General features: G+C 49.0%; 2 protein-coding genes and 1 long non-coding RNA gene across 4 annotated transcripts in view; all 3 read left to right on the top strand.

Annotated features, from left to right (window-relative positions):
* Positions 1-1,651, top strand: part of LOC144734295 (zinc metalloproteinase dpy-31-like) — a 51,695-nt gene extending 50,044 nt beyond the window's left edge. Inside the window, exons 9-10 of the mRNA XM_078616451.1 lie at positions 641-728; positions 1,642-1,651. Of these exons, the coding sequence (XP_078472577.1) occupies positions 641-728; positions 1,642-1,651 (98 nt within the window). The remainder of the gene's footprint in view (positions 1-640; positions 729-1,641) is intronic.
* LOC144736680 (uncharacterized) overlaps positions 1-21,498 on the top strand; it is an 828,508-nt gene that overhangs the window by 186,896 nt on the left and 620,114 nt on the right. The window lies entirely within an intron of this gene.
* Positions 2,296-13,079, top strand: LOC144736672 (uncharacterized). Its single transcript, XR_013588795.1, has 3 exons — positions 2,296-2,424; positions 12,129-12,179; positions 13,020-13,079. It is a non-coding gene; the product is annotated as an uncharacterized LOC144736672 (long non-coding RNA).

Genomic DNA, 21,498 nt, shown 5'->3' with positions numbered 1-21,498 from the left:
AGTTTGGCACTGCAAGCACAGCCAGTGACGAGCCAACGGTGCTTCTCTCAACGGGCCTCGTTGCTCGGCTGGTTTTTATGATCACAGCTTCCTCTGTATATGTCTCTTGCATTGTCTGTTGATCGTCAGCCTAGTCGAGCTAACTCTTGATCTCATGGAGGTGGCGGTAGCTCCTATGGTCACCAGAGCTCGTGACTACACGGCCGCACGGATGTGCTGCAGACTGCGTGTGCGGTCGCACGTTCACATGCGGTCGAGCGGCGTCACACTCACGGCGCTCGCTCCACACAGCGATGCTCGAGCAGCGTCCCGCTTGGCCCATCACCTCGTTAGAATCAGTAGCGAGTACCACTTCGTGGGAAGTCCACAGTCGTTGCTTTATCGGTCTCCACCATAGAAATGTGGAATTTCCCCCACTGACCCGGAGCCAGCAGTGCATATAAGCGCCGCTCCACATGGTTGAACTGGAGATGCTTCAGTGTCATCTAAATAGCGCAATGCAAGATTCACAATTAGGTGACACAAACACAACAATCTGTGTGTGCTCTTGGTAGAAGCGTTAACAGCTTAAACGTGTTAAGATGCCCGCATTAGGACAGTGTTTTCTATCGTGAGAGCTCCTTGTGCCTGCTGCCTGCAGTTGAGCTTGGGCAGTTCAAACAGCTGGAATGCAGTGGCTCTGGAGAAGATCTGCCCTACGACTACCTCTCCATCATGCACTACGGCAGGTGGGCCTCCATAGGCTGTGGCCTTCACTCATGTCAGCGATTCGCCCGTTGTTACACACAAGCATCGTGCGTTGTCTTGGAGGGTTGTGGATAATAAAATAATAAACATTCCGGCATCTGTCTCGAGGCCACGCACGTAAATAGACTCAAGGTTTAGAGAAATCACACAAAACGCACTTTGGGTGACGGAACTCACTTATGAGTCTCAAAAAGTAAAACCTGCGCAGGGTTACCTGCTTCAGCAATCCTGCGGGAAAACATTTGTCTGGAGGCCTTTGAGATGATGAACCCCAGAACATGATGTAGTTCATGTTTGTGGTGCTGGTGATGAAACAGACCCTTGTCTGGAAGTCATCGTGTGTATTGATTTAAAATAGCCCACCGACTGTTCATCAGAATGTTTACACGTTAAGTACAGAGTAGGAATTGCATTGCCTAAGCTGCCAGGAAACAACATTTTATGAAAACAAATTAACGCACCAAACATTAACCAGCATAAAATAATAAAATATTTATATATGTTAGTACAACACTTCTAAATTCTATTTTGACTCTGAGATTTGTACAGGTCTCATCACCATCGATGTCTCCGCTGTGAGAGTCACGTCACGAGACTGAGAAATGAGCGCGGCGCTCCTTCAGTCTGCAGAACACCGCTCGGTGTGCACGGTCTCCCTCATCATAGAGAACACCGCTCGGTGTGCACGGTCTCCCTCATCATAGAGAACACCGCTCGGTGTGCACGGTCTCCCTCATCATAGAGAACACCGCTCGGTGTGCACGGTCTCCCTCATCACAGAGAACACCGCTCGGTGTGCACGGTCTCCCTCACCACAGAGAACACCGCTCGGTGTGCACGGTCTCTCTCATCACAGAGAACACCGCTCGGTGTGCACGGTTTCCCTCGTCACAGAGAGCTGTGACGCTCGGCACAGATCACTGTGGAAGATTCTTCTTCATGCTGGGGAGAGAAAGCTTTCCTATGTCTCAGTTTTCAGACGGTTTTACCCCTTAGAGCTGGGGTCGGCCCAATTTTATTGTGAAATAGCTGTTCCCATTTGCATGCTAAACTAGAGAACTACCAAGCAACAGAAAGGATGCCTGTTTATTGCCATGCTTCATGGTTTCATAGGGGTAGACAACATTCAAAACAAACCAGCCCTGATGCCATTCATTGCTGTTTCACTGTTTGAGGTCGTGTCTATTTTATAGTGCATGCACATTATTGAGTAGCTGAAAACACGATAGCTACATGAGCACCAACCCTGAAGACATGAAATCATGGACGCAAATATATACTGTAGACCTCTCTCTATGGCAGGAAGCAATTGAGTGTTTGAATGGTGGTGGCATGGGTAATAGACCTGTGTCCCAGGGTACATTGGTGTACATGTGGCAGATTCAAACTCGGCAGACTCTTGTTTGGCACTGCCGTACACTTCACCTCAATTGGTCATCATCTGATCTGAGGAAGTAATTGATTAGACATATTTAAAGTAACCGGTAAAAGACTTAGAGCGGTAACCTGTCACTCAAGTCCAGTGTGTAACACGCTGATCTCGTCTCTAGGTACGCCTTATCCTCGGACTACATGAGTGAGACGATCACCCCCACCACAGCAGCTAAAGCTCCCATTGGCCAGAGGAGCGGCCTCAGCCCCCTGGACGTGCTCAGGGTGCAGCGCAAGTACCAACCGGTTCGTCAGCAACCCTCAATCTTCACTGAGCTTACAACATTTTCATTTTACATGAACATAGCACTGTGTTAGAATCAGAGCCATGCAACACGTCAAGGTGTTATCAGTGTAGGTGCAATCGCCACATCCGAAGGATGCTATCTAGTTTACATCATTGCTTTGGTCTTATTAATGTGTGTGGGAACTTCTGAATCGGATGCAGGCTGGAATGAGCTCTCCAAAAATATTGGATGATATTTTCCTGCTTTTATTTACAATTTAAAAGTTTAATTCCTCTTGTCCAGGGACACCTTCTCTAAATAAACTTCACCCCTTGTGTATTTTTCCTGAAACGTACGACCTGCGGATATGAAAATTCTGTAGTGCATCAGTTGGAGTTCATATTTTTGTTATTTTGACATTACAGTAGAACATTCAACATGCTGTGGGGGCGTGACGTTTCTCAATAGCTTAAAGCCGCCGATGGAGGAGAGTAACGAGTCATGTCTTAGAAAACATTACGCACAAATGACTCAACAGGGATTGCGAGGAGCTACAGTGAGGGAAAAAAATATTTGATCCCCTGCTGATTTTGTACGTTTGCCCACTGACAAAGAAATGATCAGTCTATAATTTTAATGGTAGGTTTATTTGAACAGTGAGAGACAGAATAACAACAACAAAATCCAGAAAAACGTATGTCAAAAATGTTATAAATTTGTAATAAAGGACTCTTCAGACAGTTTAGGTCTCCGTTGTCCTTTATTCGGGTTCTTGTCTCTCTCGCCCCTGCGGCGTCCTCACTCAGACCCGCACCTCTTCCACCGTGCACCCTGCAGCCACACCGCTGCTCCGCTCCGCAGCTACACCGCTGCTCCGTCTGCAGCTACACCGCTGCTCCGCTCTGCAGCCACACTGCTGCTCTGTGTGCCCCGCACACTCTGCTAGCTCTTCACGCCCGGCTAGCTTCCCACACTCCACTAGCTCTCCTCCGCTAGCTATACTCCACTAACTCTATCCCACTAGCTCTGATGTGCCCCACGTACACCGCTGGCCGACGGTGGCGTGGCCTCCCACCACGTGGCAAATGGCGCCACCCTCTCGCCACTGCCCAGTGTGGCCTCCTCATGTTTCCACTCCTTCTCAACTCCCAGATCGCTTCCGGTTCTCCCCCTAAATCCTCTCTCTCACGTGACCCTGACTCCTCCTTCTCCTCACGTGACCCAGACTCCGCCCCCTCTTTCCTTGCTCGCATTACAAATTGATTTGAATTTTAATGAGGGAAATAAGTATTTGACCCCTCTGCAAAACATGACTTAGTACTTGGTGGCAAAACCCTTGTTGGCAATCACAGAGGTCAGACGTTTCTTGTAGTTGGCCACCAGGTTTGCACACATCTCAGGAGGGATTTTGTCCCACTCCTCTTTGCAGATCTTCTCCAAGTCATTATGGTTTCGAGGCTGACGTTTGGAAACTCGAACCTTCAGCTCCCTCCACAGATATTCTATGGGATTAAGGGCTGGAGACTGGCTAGGCCACTCCAGGACCGTAATGTGCTTCTTCTTGAGCCACTCCTTTGTTGCCTTGGCCGTGTGTTTTGGGTCATTGTCATGCTGGAATACCCATCCACGACCCATTTTCAATGCCCTGGCTGAGGGAAGGAGGTTCTCACCCAAGATTTGACGGTACATGGCCCCGTCCATCGTCCCTTTGATGCGGTGAAGTTGTCCTGTCCCCTTAGCAGAAAAAACTCCCCCAAAGCATAATGTTTCCACCTCCATGTTTGACGGTGGGGATGGTGTTCTTGGGGTCATAGGCAGCATTCCTCCTCCTCCAAACACGGCGAGTTTAGTTGATGCCAAAGAGCTCCATTTTGGTCTCATCTGACCACAACACTTTCACCGAGTTATCCTCTGAATCATTCAGATGTTCATTGGCAAACTTCAGACGGGCATGTATATGTGCTTTCTTGAGCAGGGGGACCTTGCAGGTGCTGCAGGATTTCAGTCCTTCACGGCATAGTGTGTTACCAACTGTTTTCTTGGTGACTATGGTCCCAGCTGCCTTGAGATCATTGACAAGATCCTCCCGTGTAGTTCTGGGCTGATTCCTCACCGTTCTCATGATCATTGCAACTCCACGAGGTGAGATCTTGCATGGAGCCCCAGGCCAAGGGAGATTGACAGTTCTTTTGTGTTTCTTCCATTTGCGAATAATCGCACCAACTGTTGTCACCTTCTCACCAAGCTGCTTGGCGATGGTCTTGTAGCCCATTCCAGCCTTGTGTAGGTCTACAATCTTGTCCCTGACATCCTTGGAGAGCTCTTTGGTCTTGGCCATGGTGGAGAGTTTGGAATCTGATTGATTGATTGCTTCTGTGAACAGGTGTCTTTTATACAGGTAACAAGCTGAGATTAGGAGCACTCCCTTTAAGAGTGTGCTCCTAATCTCAGCTCGTTACCTGTATAAAAGACACCTGGAAGCCATAAATCTTTCTGATTGAGCGGGGGTCAAATACTTATTTCCCTCATTAAAATGCAAATCAATTTATAACATTTTTGACATGCGTTTTTCTGGATTTTTGTTGTTATTCTGTCTCTCACTGTTCAAATAAACCTACCATTAAAATTATAGACTGATCATTTCTTTGTCAGTGGGCAAACGTACAAAATCAGCAGGGGATCAAATACTTTTTTCCCTCACTGTATTATCGCCCCTCCTGGCAGGCATTCCTACTTGCAGGCCGCTCAGGGACAGCTGCCACTATGGGCGCTCTTTGAATGTTTTGAGTAGCTGAGGCATATAATCACCATTTAAATGCAAATATTTCCATCAAGTTTAATAACATTTAATGAATTGTAATCATTGGTTATTACTCAGAAGACTGTGTGCGTGTGTTGTGAGTGTAATAGTCGGCAGTGCTTGATGAGTCGCTGCTTTGGTGCCTGTCTAGAGATGACCCCCCCGCCTGCGCTCGATGGGCCACACTCGCACCTGAACACACGCAATACCTTGTTCTTTGATTCTGCTCTAATTGCTTGTCTTGTGCGTTATGATATGTTTGTTTTGTTGTGCTAAATTTAATGATGCATGCTTTCTTGGGTTTCAATCCGGTGCTTATGGTTTTATCTGTTGAAATTAGTAACAGGAATTGTCTCATAACTTACTCCACATGTCCATCACACAGGAGACGATATCTGAATGGGCTTGCACCTGCGTCTATATAAATGTCATTGCTATTGCCGGAGGGTCTTTAGGCAACAGTGTCATGGACCGTTCACTCCTCACCAATGTAAAACACTGGTGGCTATAGCGTTGTAAACGTCCACACAGCAAGCAGCTGCTCTGCCAACTCTTGGTTGAGAAGGCAGTGGACAGCGCCAGGCTGGCTCCATCTACTGCCTTCTGCTTGGCTGGTTGTTACATTTTATTGGTAAAATTAATCTGCATCTCAAATTAAATAAATGTTTCTTGTGTTTGGCTCCTTGTAGATAATTAGTATTTGGGATCGTGCTAAGTGAACACGCAGCACTCACCATCATCACCAATTGTCTATCCACTGCTGGATGAAGGCCTCGACATTTTGTCACCATCTCTCATGGTCTTGCACTAAAATCCATAAACGATTATATCACTTCGTTTCCATGGTGGTTGTACTCTTGGGCATGTTCCTCGCTTTGGTTGTCATCCCATCACCAGTCTCATCTATCGGCTATCGCACTTCTAGCGATGTCTTCAGTTTGTCTTTGTTCCCTGGTCCACATACAATTCTATGCACGCATATCTCCATGCTTCTTTGCACAATCTTCAGCTGTTTTTCATACTCCTTGTCAGTGATGATGTTTCTGACCCATTTTGTATCATGGGTAATATGCACCGGTTTCAAAACGTTTATTCAGGAACATGAATATGTTGCATTTCATAATCAAATTTAATTACCCCAGAGCCCTATTATCCTGCTTTTAACGTTGATCCCGATCCACCTTGAGTAACTGGCCTAGATTTACACAGTCTCCTGTGTGTTCCAGCTGTGTCCCTCCAAACGTTTTTCGTTCATTTAACAAACTTTCATTCATGGCTTTTTTGCTATTCATCTTGAGCCCAACTTTATTAAGTTATATTATAATGTTAATAGTTTTTTTTATTGTCGTCAGCAAATCTAAGATGGTTAATCCTTTCTCTATGTTTATGTGTTCATTGTTAAATCAAATTTTCAGAAAATACATTCGAAAGTTGCAGCATCTTCTTGCCCGACCTCTCTTCTAATTTGTATTTTGGGTTTCCATTTGCCCCTCAAACAATTTATTTTATTTTCATAAACTTGTTGTGCGTGACTTGTTTTCTGCATGTGTCTTGATCAATTTCGCAGCCTTCTTTGTAAAGTTCATCAATCATGTCCTGTGGTTGTTTTTATTGGTTGTTACGTTGACTATGGCATCAACAAATATGATAAAGTTAAAGCCATGTTTTCAACACGGAGGTCAAGGTTTTTACGGAAGAATTAATTTGAATAGATTATAAAGTGAGATCTCTGAAAGCCTGATGAGACAAATAACATTAGGCACTTCCATTATACTGGTAGTAACCTCCTGGTACACCAGCCCACAGGGGATTATTTTGTCCGTCCGTCGTACAGGGAGGAGCTGGGTAGGGAGGGAGGGCCTGGGTCGGATGGTGGGGCTTGGAGGGGAGGGTGGGGAGGGGCTGAGTGGGGAAGGTGGAGAGGGGCTGGGTGGAGAGGGTGGGGCTGGGTGGGGAGGGGCTGCACACCCCGTGGTGCCCTTAGCACGTTCCTTCGGAGTGGGCAGGTAGGAACTTGGTTGGACAGCGCGGCGTTCAGGGGGGGGGCAGTTGGATGAGTGGGAATGTTTACCCTTCCCCCCCACCCTCCCTGACATCGTCAACCAATCGCGGCGTAGCTCGGTGTTCGGTGGGGAGGTGCATGGGTGGGCAGAATTCCGGATATGCACGACAGACAAATAATCCCTGGTGGGCAGTGTGGAACCTGTTGTTCCTACCTGTATAACACTCTAGGTAACAAAGACTCGCACACACATACACTCACTCTCACACTCTCAGACTCACACACACACACTCACACACACACTTACTCTCACTCTCAGACACACACTCACGCTCACACTCTCAGACTCACACACACACTCACTCTCTCAGACTCACACACACATACACTCACTCTCAGACTCACACACACACTCACATCTCAGACTCACACACATATACACTCACTCTCAGACTCACACACACATACACTCACTCTCAGACTCACACACACACTCTCAGACTCACACACACATACACTCACTCTCACACTCTCAGACTCACACACACACTCACTCTCACACTCAGACTCGCACACAGATACACTCACGCTCACACTCTCAGACTCACACACACATACGCTCACCCTCACACTCTCAGACTCATACACACACTTTCACACTCTCAGACTCACACACAATCTCACACTCTCAGATTCACACACACTCTCAGGCTCACACACACACACTCTCAGACTCACACACACATACACTCACTCTCACACTCTCAGACACACACACATTACACTCACCCTCACACTCTCAGACTCACACACACACACACACTCACTCTCACACTCTCAGACTCACACACACATACACTCACTCTCACACTCTCAGACTCACACACACATACACTCACTCTCACACACACATACTCACTCTCACACTCTCAGACTCACACACACACTCACTCTCAGACACTCACGCTCACACTCTCAGACTCACACACACACTCACACATACACTCTCACAGTCTCAGACTCACACACATATACACTCACTCTCAGACTCACACACACATACACTCACTCTAAGACTCACACACACACTCTCAGACTCACACACACATACACTCACTCTCACACTCTCAGACTCACACACACACTCACTCTCACACTCAGACTCGCACACAGATACACTCAGGCTCACACTCTCAGACTCACACACACATACGCTCACCCTCACACTCTCAGACTCATACACACACTCTCACACTCTCAGACTCACACACAATCTCACACTCTCAGACTCACACACACTCTCAGGCTCACACACACACACTCTCAGACTCACACACACATACACTCACTCTCACACTCTCAGACACACACACATTACACTCACCCTCACACTCTCAGCCTCACACACACATACACTCACTCTCACACTCTCAGACTCACACACACATACACTCACTCTCACACTCTCAGACTCACACACACATACACTCACTCTCACACTCACACACACATACACTCACTCTCACACTCTCAGACTCACAGACTCACACACACACTCTCAGACTCACACACACATACACTCACTCTCACACTCTCAGACTCACACACACTCACTCTCACACTCTCAGACTCGCACACAGATACACTCACGCTCACACTCTCAGACTCACACACACATACACTCAATCTCACACTCAGACACACACACATTACACTCACTCTCACACTCTCAGACACACACACATTACACTCACTCTCACACTCTCAGACACACACACATTGCACTCACTCTCACACTCTCAGACTCACACACACATACACTCTCACACTCTCAGACTCACACACACATACACTCACTCTCACACTTTCAGACTCACACACACACTCAAACTCACACTCAGACTCACACACACATACTCACTCTCACACTCTCAGACTCACACACACACTCACTCTCAGACACTCACGCTCACACTCTCAGACTCACACACACACTCACACATACACTCTCACAGTCTCAGACTCACACACACATACACTCACGCTCACACTCTCAGACTCACACACACACCCTCACACTCTCAGACTCACACACAGATACGCTCACACTCTCAGACTCACACACACACTCAGACTCACACACACACTCTCAGACTCACACACACATACACTCACTCTCAGACTCACACACACACTCTCAGACTCACACACATATACACTCACTCTCAGACTCACACACACATACACTCACTCTCAGACTCACACACACACTCTCAGACTCACACACACATACACTCACTCTCACACTCTCAGACTCACACACACACTCACTCTCACACTCAGACTCGCACACAGATACACTCACGCTCACACTCTCAGACTCACACACACATATGCTCACCCTCACACTCTCAGACTCATACACACACTCTCACACTCTCAGACTCACACACAATCTCACACTCTCAGACTCACACACACTCTCAGGCTCACACACACACACTCTCAGACTCACACACATTACACTCACCCTCACACTCTCAGACTCACACACACATACACTCACTCTCACACTCTCAGACTCACACACACATACACTCACTCTCACACTCTCAAACTCACACACACATACACTCACTCTCACACTCTCAGACTCACACACACATACACTCACTCTCAGACTCACAGACTCACACACACACTCTCAGACTCACACACACATACACTCACTCTCACACTCTCAGACTCACACACACTCACTCTCACACTCTCAGACTCGCACACAGATACACTCACGCTCACACTCTCAGACTCACACACACATACACTCAATCTCACACTCAGACGCACACACATTACATTCACCCTCACACTCTCAGACACACACACATTGCACTCACTCTCACACTCTCAGACACACACACATTGCACTCACTCTCACACTCTCAGACTCACACACACATACACTCTCACACTCTCAGACTCACACACACATACACTCACTCTCACACTTTCAGACTCACACACACACTCAAACTCACACTCAGACTCACATACACTCACTCTCACACTCTCAGACTCACACACACACTCACTCTCAGACTCACACACACACTCACTCTCAGACTCACACACAGATACACTCACGCTCACACTCTCAGACACACACACTCAATCTCACACTCTCAGACTCACACACACACACTCACTCTCAGACACTCACGCTCACACTCTCAGACTCACACACACACTCACTCTCACACACACTCACACATACACTCTCACAGTCTCAGACTCACACACACATACACTCACGCTCACACTCTCAGACTCACACACACACTCTCACACTCTCAGACTCACACACAGATACACTCACGCTCACACTCTCAGACTCACACACACACTCTCAGACTCACACACACATACACTCACTCAGACTCACACACACACGCTCACACTCTTAGACTCACACACACACACTCACGCTCACACTCTCAGACTCACACACACACTCTCACACTCTCAGACTCACACACAGATACACTCACGCTCACACTCTCAGACTCACACACACACTCTCAGACTCACACACACATACACTCACTCTCAGACTCACACACACACGCTCACACTCTTAGACTCACACACACACACTCACTCTCACACTCTCAGACTCACACACACACTCACTCTCACACTCTCAGACTCACACACACTCACTCTCAGACTCGCACACACATACACTCACCCTCACACTCTCAGACTCACACACACACTCAACGCGGCGTTCAAGGGGGGGGGGGCAGTTGGATGAGTGGGCATATTTAGCCTTTTCCCCCACCCTCCCCGACATCGTCAAATAATCGCAGCAATGTTCGGTGGGGAGGGGATTGCATGAGTGGGCGTGTTTACACCCCACCTCTACCAATGGCGGCCCGCTCGGCGTTTGGGGGGGGAATTGGATGATTGGGCGTGTTTACCTTCCCCCCACCCTCCCCGACATCCTCAACCAATCGTGGCCCTGCTCGGCGGTCGGTGGGGGGGTTGCATGGGTGGGCTGCATTCCGATGCACGACATACAAATAATCCCTGGTGGGCAGTGTGGAACCTGTTGTTCCTACCTGTATCAACGTTTAACCTACTCACGCCGGCTTGTGCCCGCCCTCACAGTCGGGCATATTTGCGGAATACACCACGCCGCCGTTGACCCTGGCCATTGACCGAGCAACCCAACGTTACTACCAGCTCCCTCCGCAGGAATGTGTTTTCTTTTTAAAAAATGCGTCATGTGGGAGGGGCTGCCCCTGTGTGAGCCGGGCGCTCCATATTAACTTATCTTTTTTTAACGGATACCATTTGAATGCCATAAAGAATTAAGAAAATCACTTCATAGATCCACTTGGTTTAAATAGTTTTTATATATAGCCATTTAAACAATTATTTGTATTCAGTGAAATATCATAAGAAATTAGAAGAAAGTTTTGCTCGCTGGTTGGCTGGCTGGAGTGAGGGAGGGAGGGTCATGTCCAAAGGACGTGCCAGCTGCCGGTATTATTTTTAAACACCAAAAACAGTTTTAGGCATGGCACTGCCCCTCCTTATTCCGTAACCTTTCCGTGAAATAGTTTTCTTCTCGAACTTCAGCCATATTATTTACTACCGTGAAAAAAGCATGACATTGGAGACAGATAACAGTCTCTTTTTATGTTATTGCTCCAATCTATATTTCACAAATATCAAATGTTGCTGTGAATAGCCTTGGGGCTAGCATATAGCTCTACCTGATACTTCTGATTTGTATTTTGTGACTTTCTGCTTGCAATATCAATGTAGTGGCTCCTTCTTTTGAAATGGCATGGCTAATCTATTTTTGGTTTTACACACTAAGTTGTTAATACACATTACTGTTTTCTTTCAGAACCTGGCTGGTGTGTCAGAGGACAGAGCCTTGAAGGACGCTGTTGCTAAGGTATGGAGGTGAAGAGGAGTGAATCAGCGTGAGCAATGGGAGTGAATCTGGGTGTTTGTTATTCATAATTCACCCTTCACACGAAAATCAACAAAGCACACACAGCAGGAGCAGTAGAAGCCATGCACGACGAGACTCGTCGAGTCCAGTGTGTAATGAGACTTGCGTGTTCAATAGACAATCATAAACATACATTCTGGAGCTGTTTCAGTGAATAAAGATACTTTTAATAGTCCTGTAACCTATGCCAGTGCAATGTTTTTATTAAAATTGTGGAGTGAAAGAGCAGTGTTCTTTATCAAGAACCTAACAGAGACAAGGCTGCAAAGCCTCAAGATGAATGGCAAAACGAAAATCATATTCAACAGGCTAACTGAGCAATCGGATAGATATACTGTATCATTGAGAGACAAATAGCGGAACACATGGCTCAGGGAAAACACGCAAGTGAGAGACATCAAATACATCTTTCAGAAAACTAAGTGGGTTTGGGGAGGACACGTCACAAAAAGGAATGATTGCCGGTGAATGAGACTAATAATGGAGTGGCAACCAAAGGATGAAACATGCCGACAGGATGTCCTCTGTTGAGATGGAGTGTTGAGATCAGCTCGCGTGGAGGAGATAGATGGATTGTTTCATTGTGAGATCGAGAGAGATGGTGACAGCTGGCGGAGACCTTCATCCAGCAGTGCATGGTAATGATGAAAAATCCTAACATTTTTACATTGAACATGATTCCCCGCTTCAACTGAGCCGTGCGCTGGCTTTAAATCAGGTGCAGTGATGTGAGTGTGAGGTGAACAGCCGAGGGTGAATGTGCGTGGTGTTTTCTTCCAGACGGCCGCTCTCTGTGAAACCCTGGAGGAGCCTCCCCGTCTGGTGAGTGTTCCTGTGTGCCTCGCAGGAATTTACGTTGTTGGTCCCAGTTAGACGGTAATATGGTGGTGGTGGTGGTGGTGGAGCAGCCGGCCACAAGATGCGTTGACCCAATCTCGATAGGGTCTTGTTGGTGGGACAGGGAACACCCACGCTTTCTTTCACCATTCGAGTCGCAACATCACAACTTTCCCAGTAGCTCAGGCGTTGCTTTTTCTAACTGTATCTTGTAAACAAAACATTAGCACGATAAAGTGCAGTGATATTATCTTTGTATACATTCAACATTTGAAAGTAGCTTTCAACGTATTTTGTAATGAGATTTAACATGCTCATTGCACATTGTGATTAACTGTGACACTATGTTGTGTTTGTCATTGCGAGTTAAGTTACGATCTGTTACTTTTGTTTGTAGACACAAATTCTTTCAGCACAAATGGAGGTAAGCGTGTTTGCACCACAGGGAGAGGGAAGCACGACACGCAGCACTGCAGCCTGCATGAGTGAACATGTGGCCTAGCACGCATGAACAATCAGCAGTCCCCCACGCCCACCTACCTGCCTTAACTTTGTGTTATTTACGTGTAACTTTGTGCAAACATTTGCATATTCCTTACCATGTTGCGAGTGTATACGCGCACTTAGTAGATTGCAGAGCGTCCATCACCCAGTCGTGTCTGCACGGCTCTTTTCACTGTACGCGCTACATTGAGAACTCGTCCAGCATGAGGGGATGTGGACGACAGGATCACCGACAAGAGGAGTTCCCTTGGGCTAACTGCAGCTGTCTATATCTACCAGGAGCTTGCCCATGCCGCTGTTGCCCACCTTTATTTCCATTGAATTTTCATTGTGGATCTGTCCCGTGCTGTCATAGACTTGTCACACTTAATGCAGACCGGGTTCCGCAAGGTGATGGAATGGCATGGCAATTGAGCTGGTTTCCCGTTGCCTTCTCCAACAGTGTGTTTTAGGTGACGCCATCACAAGATACAGTTTTGCGTTATACCCAGGACAACTTTCTGCACTTTACAGTCTAATATACTGCACATACCTAAGCCACCAATGGCTATGTTACTACACTTATGGCTCAAGTAAGTTTTAATATTGGTCATGCTGGCCTATCCAATAGGGCACCCTTAATGATTATGGTGAAACGATTAATTACTTAATTCATATGATGCTCATGATAAATGAAATCATGCGTGTGATAAAACACATTCCTGCGTAGGGAGCTGGTAGGAACGTTGGGTTGCTCGGTCAATGGCCAGGGTCAACGGCGGCGTGGTGTATTCCGCAAATATGCCCGACTGTGAGGACGGGCACAAGCCGGCGTGAGTAGGTTAAACGTTGAGTTTTATAAAGGCACCACGGGGGGACCAGCCCCTCCCCACCCAGCCCCACCCCTCCCTCCCACCCCCCACCCAGCCCCACCCTGCCCACCCAGCCCCTCCCCACCCTCCCCACCCAGCCCCTCCCCACCCAGCCCCTCCCCACCCTCCCTTCCCCACCCAGCCCCACCCTCCCCACCCAGCCCCTCCCCACCCAGCCCCTCCCTGCACGACGGATGGACGGACACAATAATCCCCTGTGGGCTGGTGGAACCAGTGGGTTCCTACCAGTATTATTATTTAAATGTATTGCAGCCACTAGAGGCAGTACAGTGCATCAAAATATAAAAACAATAATTGCTTCTCGAATCAAATCCAACCAATCGTGACGATACTATTAGTTCTTTCGGTAAAGTCACGTAGGTAAAAAATGAAATTAATAAAAATAAAACAATAAAAATCACGACGTTTCGGAGGCGACACAAGTCTCCGTCATCAGGTGGGACCGTCACAGCCAGATTTGCTGCATCAAGTGAGGCAAGGATTCAAGATGTAAGCCCTTAAAAGCAAGTTGAGGGGGGAGGAGGGGGGGGGGGCTCATCAGAATGTGGTAGCCAATGAATGGAACGTATCGGGAGGGAGGGGGGCGGGGCTAAAAGAAGGCACGAAGTGCTACGTAGAACGTATCGGGAGGGGGAGGGGGGCGGGGCCAAAAGGATGCACGAAGTGGTACGCGAGAGTCGGCAACGTGGAAGTGGTTGTGCACAAGTAACTATTGTTGCACATGCTAACGTATTGGACGGAGAGGGGGAGGGGGGGCCAAAAGAGAGTATGGGGTGCAAGTGTACGTGGACATGTGTATGTACAAGCACCTGTTGATACACATGATAGAAAAGAACGAAAAATCCCATGTTTATACCAGTGTTGGCTGAACAATAAATAGAGTACTGTTAAACACTGGGGATGTTAACACTCGGTAAAGTAAAGTAAAATAGTGCCTGTCAGATAAGATGGTCCCAAAATGTGTAATTAAGTCTTTTTTGCATGGTTGATAACATCTTTCCAATGATTACTAAGTTTGTACCCATCATCACGGTTGAAATTATGTCTGTGTTTGTATATCTGAATGGCTTCGTATACAAACCTTTGATGGTAGCCAGAGGGCTTGCAGAGCACCTTAGTCTCGGAGAAAACAATCTCATGAGAGCTCACCGCGTTGTAGCAATGATCGGCAACGGCGGAAGACTCAATTTTGCCGTGTTTCAGATCTGACTTGTGCTCGCGGACACGATCAGAGACATGACGTTTCGTTTCCCCAATGTAACAGTCACCACAGCTGCAACTCAGTATATAGACTCCAGGGTATTGCAAGTCAGGGATGACATCCTTCACATATGGAACCAGATCACGGATTTTATGTACTGTACTGAATCGGACCTGGATCTTATGTTTGTTCAGAATTTTAGAGATCTTTTTGGTCACGCCTGCTATGTATGGTAACGTGACAGTTTTGATCGGAGTTTCAAGTGGCTGTTTCTGTATGGTAGGAGAAACAGCTTGGCGGATGGTGCGTTCAGAGTATCCGTTCATCCTGAAGGCCCGATGTACATGTCTCAATTCACTGGCCAGGTGGTGTTGGTCAGAAATGCCATGAGCTCTGTGGTATAGCGTTTTGATGAGAGAATTCTTTTGAGATGGGTGGTGGTGGGAATCTGGTTTCAAGTAGGAATCTGTGTGGGTGGCTTTCCTGTAGACAGAATGTCCCAAGGATCCATCAGGTCTCCTCTCAAACAGAATATCCAAGAATGGTAGTTTACCATCTTTCTCCACTTCCATGGTGAATCTGATGGATGGATGTCTGGAGTTGATGTGGTCCAAGAAGTGGTTCAATGCTGGGAGGCCGTGTGGCCAAATGACGAAAGTGTCATCCACATACCTCTTCCACAGGGAAGGACGCAGGGTGGATGTCTGGATGGCGTCTGATTCAAACTTTTCCATGAACATGTTGGCTATCACTGGTGACAAGGGGGAGCCCATAGGGGTACCCTCATTCAGTTTGTAGAAGGTGCCATTCCAGGTAAAATAAGTGTTGGTGAGGCAATGCCTAACCAGCGCAGGTACATCCAAATTCAATCCATGTTGGACCAAGTCCTCAATTATTGTTAGGGTGTCAGGCACTGGAACTTTGGTAAACAGAGATACCACATCAAAACTGACGAGGATATCATCAGGAGATAATGCCATGTCCTTGACCAAATAGACTAGTTGGGTTGAGTTGAGTACTGCCGAAGAGGTCTTGCCTGTGAAGGGAAGTAGAGTATCTGATAGAAAACGGGCTAGTTTGTAGGTAGGGGAGTTAATTGTTGACACAATGGGTCGTAGCGGGGTGCCTTCTTTATGGATCTTGGGAAGACCATAGAGTCTGGGAGGTCTAGCAGCCGAGGGTTTTAGAGAGGGACGTTTAGTTGGTTCGATTAGGGAAGTCGAACTAGTGATGATACTGTTGGTTTTTGTCGTTAGGCTGTTAGTAGGATCGCTTTTAATTTTGGAGTAACAACCATCATTAAGTAGGTCCAGGATTTTGTTGTATGATTCTTTATCCATGATGACCGTGGCATTGCCCTTGTCTGCCGAGAGGATGACTATATCATCTCTCTTTTTTAAGTTCGCGAGTTCAGAGCGTTCGTTTTTGCTAATGTTACTAGTGGGTTTCTTAGCATTCTTAAGAATCGTGGCTATTTCAGCTCTTGCTACATCCGCATGGATGTGTCCTATGCCTCTGAGGGCAACATCAACCTGAGAAATGACATCATCTACTGGTATATATTTAGGTGTGACAGCGAAATTTAGTTCTTTGGCCAGTACCGTTTTCAGATTGTCAGAAATTGGTATGTTACTCTGATTAATAACAGTCTTGTTGACATCCAGCTTTGTGATTTGTGGCTCTGATTTCTTCTTAGGAGGTTGAATTTAGAAATCAGGTTGGCTTTGCATTTGGTTGACAGTGAGTCAGCAGAAGCAGAGGTCATGTTGTCAACGTGGTTCCAATCAGAAGGGGACTTTTTTGTGTTAACATTAAATGTGTTTGTAAGAGAGTCTTGTCTAAATTATCGAGTTCAACTCGGAGTAACCTTATTCTCTCCGAGATTAGTGATAGGCTAGCTTTAAGTAAAATCTGTTTAGAGTTCGGTGAGGACACAGCAGCAGATGTGAGTGTGAAAGCGATGGGTATTACCTTGTTATCGCGGCATCTCTTGAGGAAGGCCAGCGTCTCGAGAAGCTGTGACTTCTTGTCTCGTTGTTTGTTAAAAATTCTAACAGATAGGTGAAATTCCTCCCCGTAGAGGGTATTAATTCTAGATTTGAAGCTTTCGTGACTGCAAGGATTCATACGCTTAGTTACTTGCGCACAACCACTTCCACGTCGCCGACTCTCGCGTACCACTTCGTGCATCCTTTTGGCCCTGCCCCCCTCCCGATACGTTCTACCTAGCACTTCGTGCCTTCTTTTAGCCCCGCCCCCCTACCTCCCATTCATTGGCTACCACATTCTGATGAGCCCCCCCCCCCCTCTCCTGCCCCCTCAACTTGCTTTTAAGGGCTTACATCTTGAATCCTTGCCTCACTTGATGCAGCAAATCTGGCTGTGACGGTCCCACCTGATGACGGAGACTTGTGTCGCCTCCGAAACGTCGTGATTTTTATTGTTTTATTTTTATTAATTTAATGTTTTACCTATGTAATGCGAGCGTAAACGGCCTCGCGGATATGACGTAACAGGGGGGAGGAGTTGGGTCACGTGGGGAGAGCTTTTAAGGGCAGGAACCGGAAGGGCTGGAGGAGAGTGTGGGAATAAAGACAGGAGGAGGCCACGCAGGGCAGGAGGTGGACAGTGGCGTGATCGCCACAGGTCGGGACTCGGCACCGTTGGCCAGCGGTGTCCGGGCATGGAGGAGGCGGAGAGCCAGCAGCGGGGCTGCATAGAGAGCAGCCGTGGGGCTGCAGGTCGGGGACAGATAGGCTGAGGGAAGAGCCAGCAGCGGGGCTGCATAGGGAGCCAGCAGCAAGTCTGCAGGAGCGACGGCAGCAGTGGGGCTGCTGAGCGGGAGACGGAGGAGACTCTGAGCGAGACGCCGTGTGGGCAAAGTTGTACGAACCACAATAAAGGACAACGGAGACAGACCCAGTGCAAGAGTCCTTTATTACACTGGTGTCGGAAGTGAAATGGCATGTCAAAACAGCTCAGAAGAATATCCCCGCACCATCGTCTGCTACATCTTCCGACAACGACGACCTTCCTCAGGCAGTGGGGCTGCCGACAATGGAGGAGGAAATCGAAGCGGGAACGTCTGGTGGGCCGGGGGTGCAAGAGGTCGCCGCGTCGGTGGATCTGCCCGCGCCGGAGGACGCTGACCAGCGATGGAGACAGATGGCGGCCCAGCTGGAGACTTTGAAGACCGTCTTGGCGCAACTGTGCGACCTCGTCACGCCGGCGACGGCGTCGGGGAGGCCCGAGGGTGATCGACAGACCAGGGCCTTGCCTGCACCGCCAGCGCCCTCTGCCACGTGGCGGGAGGACGCCATCTTGGGCGTGGCGGGAGAAGAACCGCGGGAAGCCGCCATCTTGCGCCCTCCGCGGCGGGAAGCCGCCATCTTTGACACGTTGCGGTGCGACGCCATCTTGAATATGCCACGCGACGCGCCGTCTGCGGAGGACGGCGGAGCGAGGACCCGCAGCTGTCACTTGACAACAGTTAAAGAATTTTCGATTGGAGGTGACTGGAGTGCATTCGCCTGCAGATTTTTGGCGGCAGTGCGCTCCGCCAGATGGACTGACGCAGAGGCCCTGGAAGTTCTGCCAACTCTTCTCGACGATAAGTCGGTCAGATTTTTCCGTTCCATCAAGGCCGAGAAAAAGAAGACACTGAGAGGGGTTTTTGACGAGATGGCGGATGCGTATGAGCCACCTGATGACGCTCACCGACGATTCGTTCAGCGCCAGCGGGCACCCGAAAAGTCGCCGGTGGCATACAGGGGTGCTGTCTTGGAATTGGCCATGGCCGCATACCCTGAGACGGAGCCTGACCTGCTGGAACCCCTGATTTTGGGCAAAATGCTTGAGCTGTCGAGAGATTTGGGGATCCCTATGCCGGTGTGCGGCCATGAGAAGTTGACGTCTCGGGCGGCTGCGAAGTGTTTGGATGCCCAGTTTAATCTGCGCCGTTGGAAGCAGGTGACAGCGTGGACGGGGGGGCCCATCGTGGAAGGGGGTGCCGTGGGTTGGGATCCCAAGAAGGCGGTGTACGTTCCTGACGGGGGGGGGCCCGCAGGAATTGACGGCCGCCTCTGCGCAGTGGCCTGCCCGCGGAGGACCGGGGCCGCGATCTGCGCCGCCGACGCGGGAGCGTCGCGAGGGGGGAGTGCTGGGCATCGTAATGACGTTGAGTGCTTCCGCTGCGGTCGCAAAGGCCACTACGCCAGGGATTGCTGGGCCCGTATCCCGGGGCCGCCCCAGCAGGAGGCCTCGACCACGGACGTGCCGCGGAAGGACCCTCCTGGACAGGCAAGTCGGTGCGCACCAGACACCCGGCAAGGCTTGGCACCTCATTCATCACCGTTGCCGCGCGATCCGGGTGTCGTTAATAACGGGAGGCCACCGACTGGCCCATGTCGCTCGGTAACGCAGTGGCGTAAATTGACGCGGCGGGTTGTTGCGGCCGCTACTGGTTCGTCCACTGTGCCGGGTTCTATACAAGGGGTGGACGTGCGCATTTTAGTGGACTCCGGTGCATCCGCCACGATTGTATCTGATGTCATTTTCCATCTGTTGGGCATCCCACCGGTCACAGTGCGCCCAGTTTACGATTCCTGCGTAGCAGCGAACGGGGGAAGTATGGGCATTGTGGGCCAGGTGGACGCCAATATATCCATCGGGGGGTGTCGGCCTCGGAGACTGTGTTGATTTCGAGGTCCCTTGCGGTTCCGTGTTTGTTGGGAAATGATTTTCTGGCCAAAATGCCCATTCTAATAAGAGTTAATCAAAATTGCATTGAATTACCGGGGGGTCGAAAAGTTACATTTTTGCCGTTGCCCTGGGGGCGACCCGCTCCGGTCTGCCAGGTGCAGGCGCTGTCCGAGGTATATGTTGACATTCCACCTGGCTCACAGATGCTTATCCCCTTGTGATATCGGAAACCGGTGCCTGGTCGGGAAGGAGCGCCTGGGGTTTTGTTATCACCGTCCGCAACCATAACGGGCGGATCGGCGCTGGTCGGGGCGCAAACTATTATCCGGCCGGACCAGCAGCCGTTTTTGCAGGTGCTTAATGGGAGTACGGAAAATGTTTGCGTGCGGGCCGGAACGGTCGTGGCCCATGCCACAACGGCGTTCACGGCCCAGGACCATCTGGGCCGCCGGGATATGGTTGCCGGAGTTTCGGGCCCTGCGGCCCCAGATGATCGCTGGATCGCCAAATTGTGCGGCGAAAATTCTTCCCTGACCGGGGAACAGCGATCCGCGCTTCGCGCGCTATTGTTAAGTTATTCGGATGTGTTTAGCTCCGACGATTTGGACTTGGGACGCACCTCTCTGCTTTCCCATCATATTGACACGGGGGACGCTGCTCCGATTCGGTTGAACTCGCATCGGATGAGCCCGGCGGAGCGAGACCATGTTCGTGGAGCAGTGGATGACATGCTGGCTGCGGACATAATATCTCCGTCTAACAGCCCATGGGGCGCGCCTGTAGTCTTGGTCAAAAAGAAAGACGGGAAATTGCGATTTTGCGTCGATTTTCGCAAATTGAACAAAGTGTCCGTGGCGGATGCGTACCCCCTGCCACGTATGGATGATTCCCTCGATGCCTTGTCGGGGGCGAAGTTCTTTTCGACGCTGGATCTCTATTCGGGATTCTGGCAGCTTCCCCTCGATGAGTCCTCGTGGGAAAAGACTGCTTTCCGTACGCCGCAGGGTCTATTTCAATTTAATTGTCTTCCGATGTGGTTGAATGCTGCCCCCGCCACATTTCAGAGGTTGATGGAACTGGTATTAACGGGGTTGCAGTGGGAGACATGTCTGATATATTTAGACGATATTATCATCTTCAGCCG

Source organism: Lampetra planeri, chromosome 3 (genome assembly GCF_965212315.1).
Source record: "Lampetra planeri chromosome 3, kcLamPlan1.2.h2, whole genome shotgun sequence".
NCBI lineage: Eukaryota > Metazoa > Chordata > Hyperoartia > Petromyzontiformes > Petromyzontidae > Lampetra > Lampetra planeri.
The sequence above is the reverse complement of the archived record's forward strand: the minus strand, read 5'-3'. Positions and strand labels throughout refer to the sequence as shown.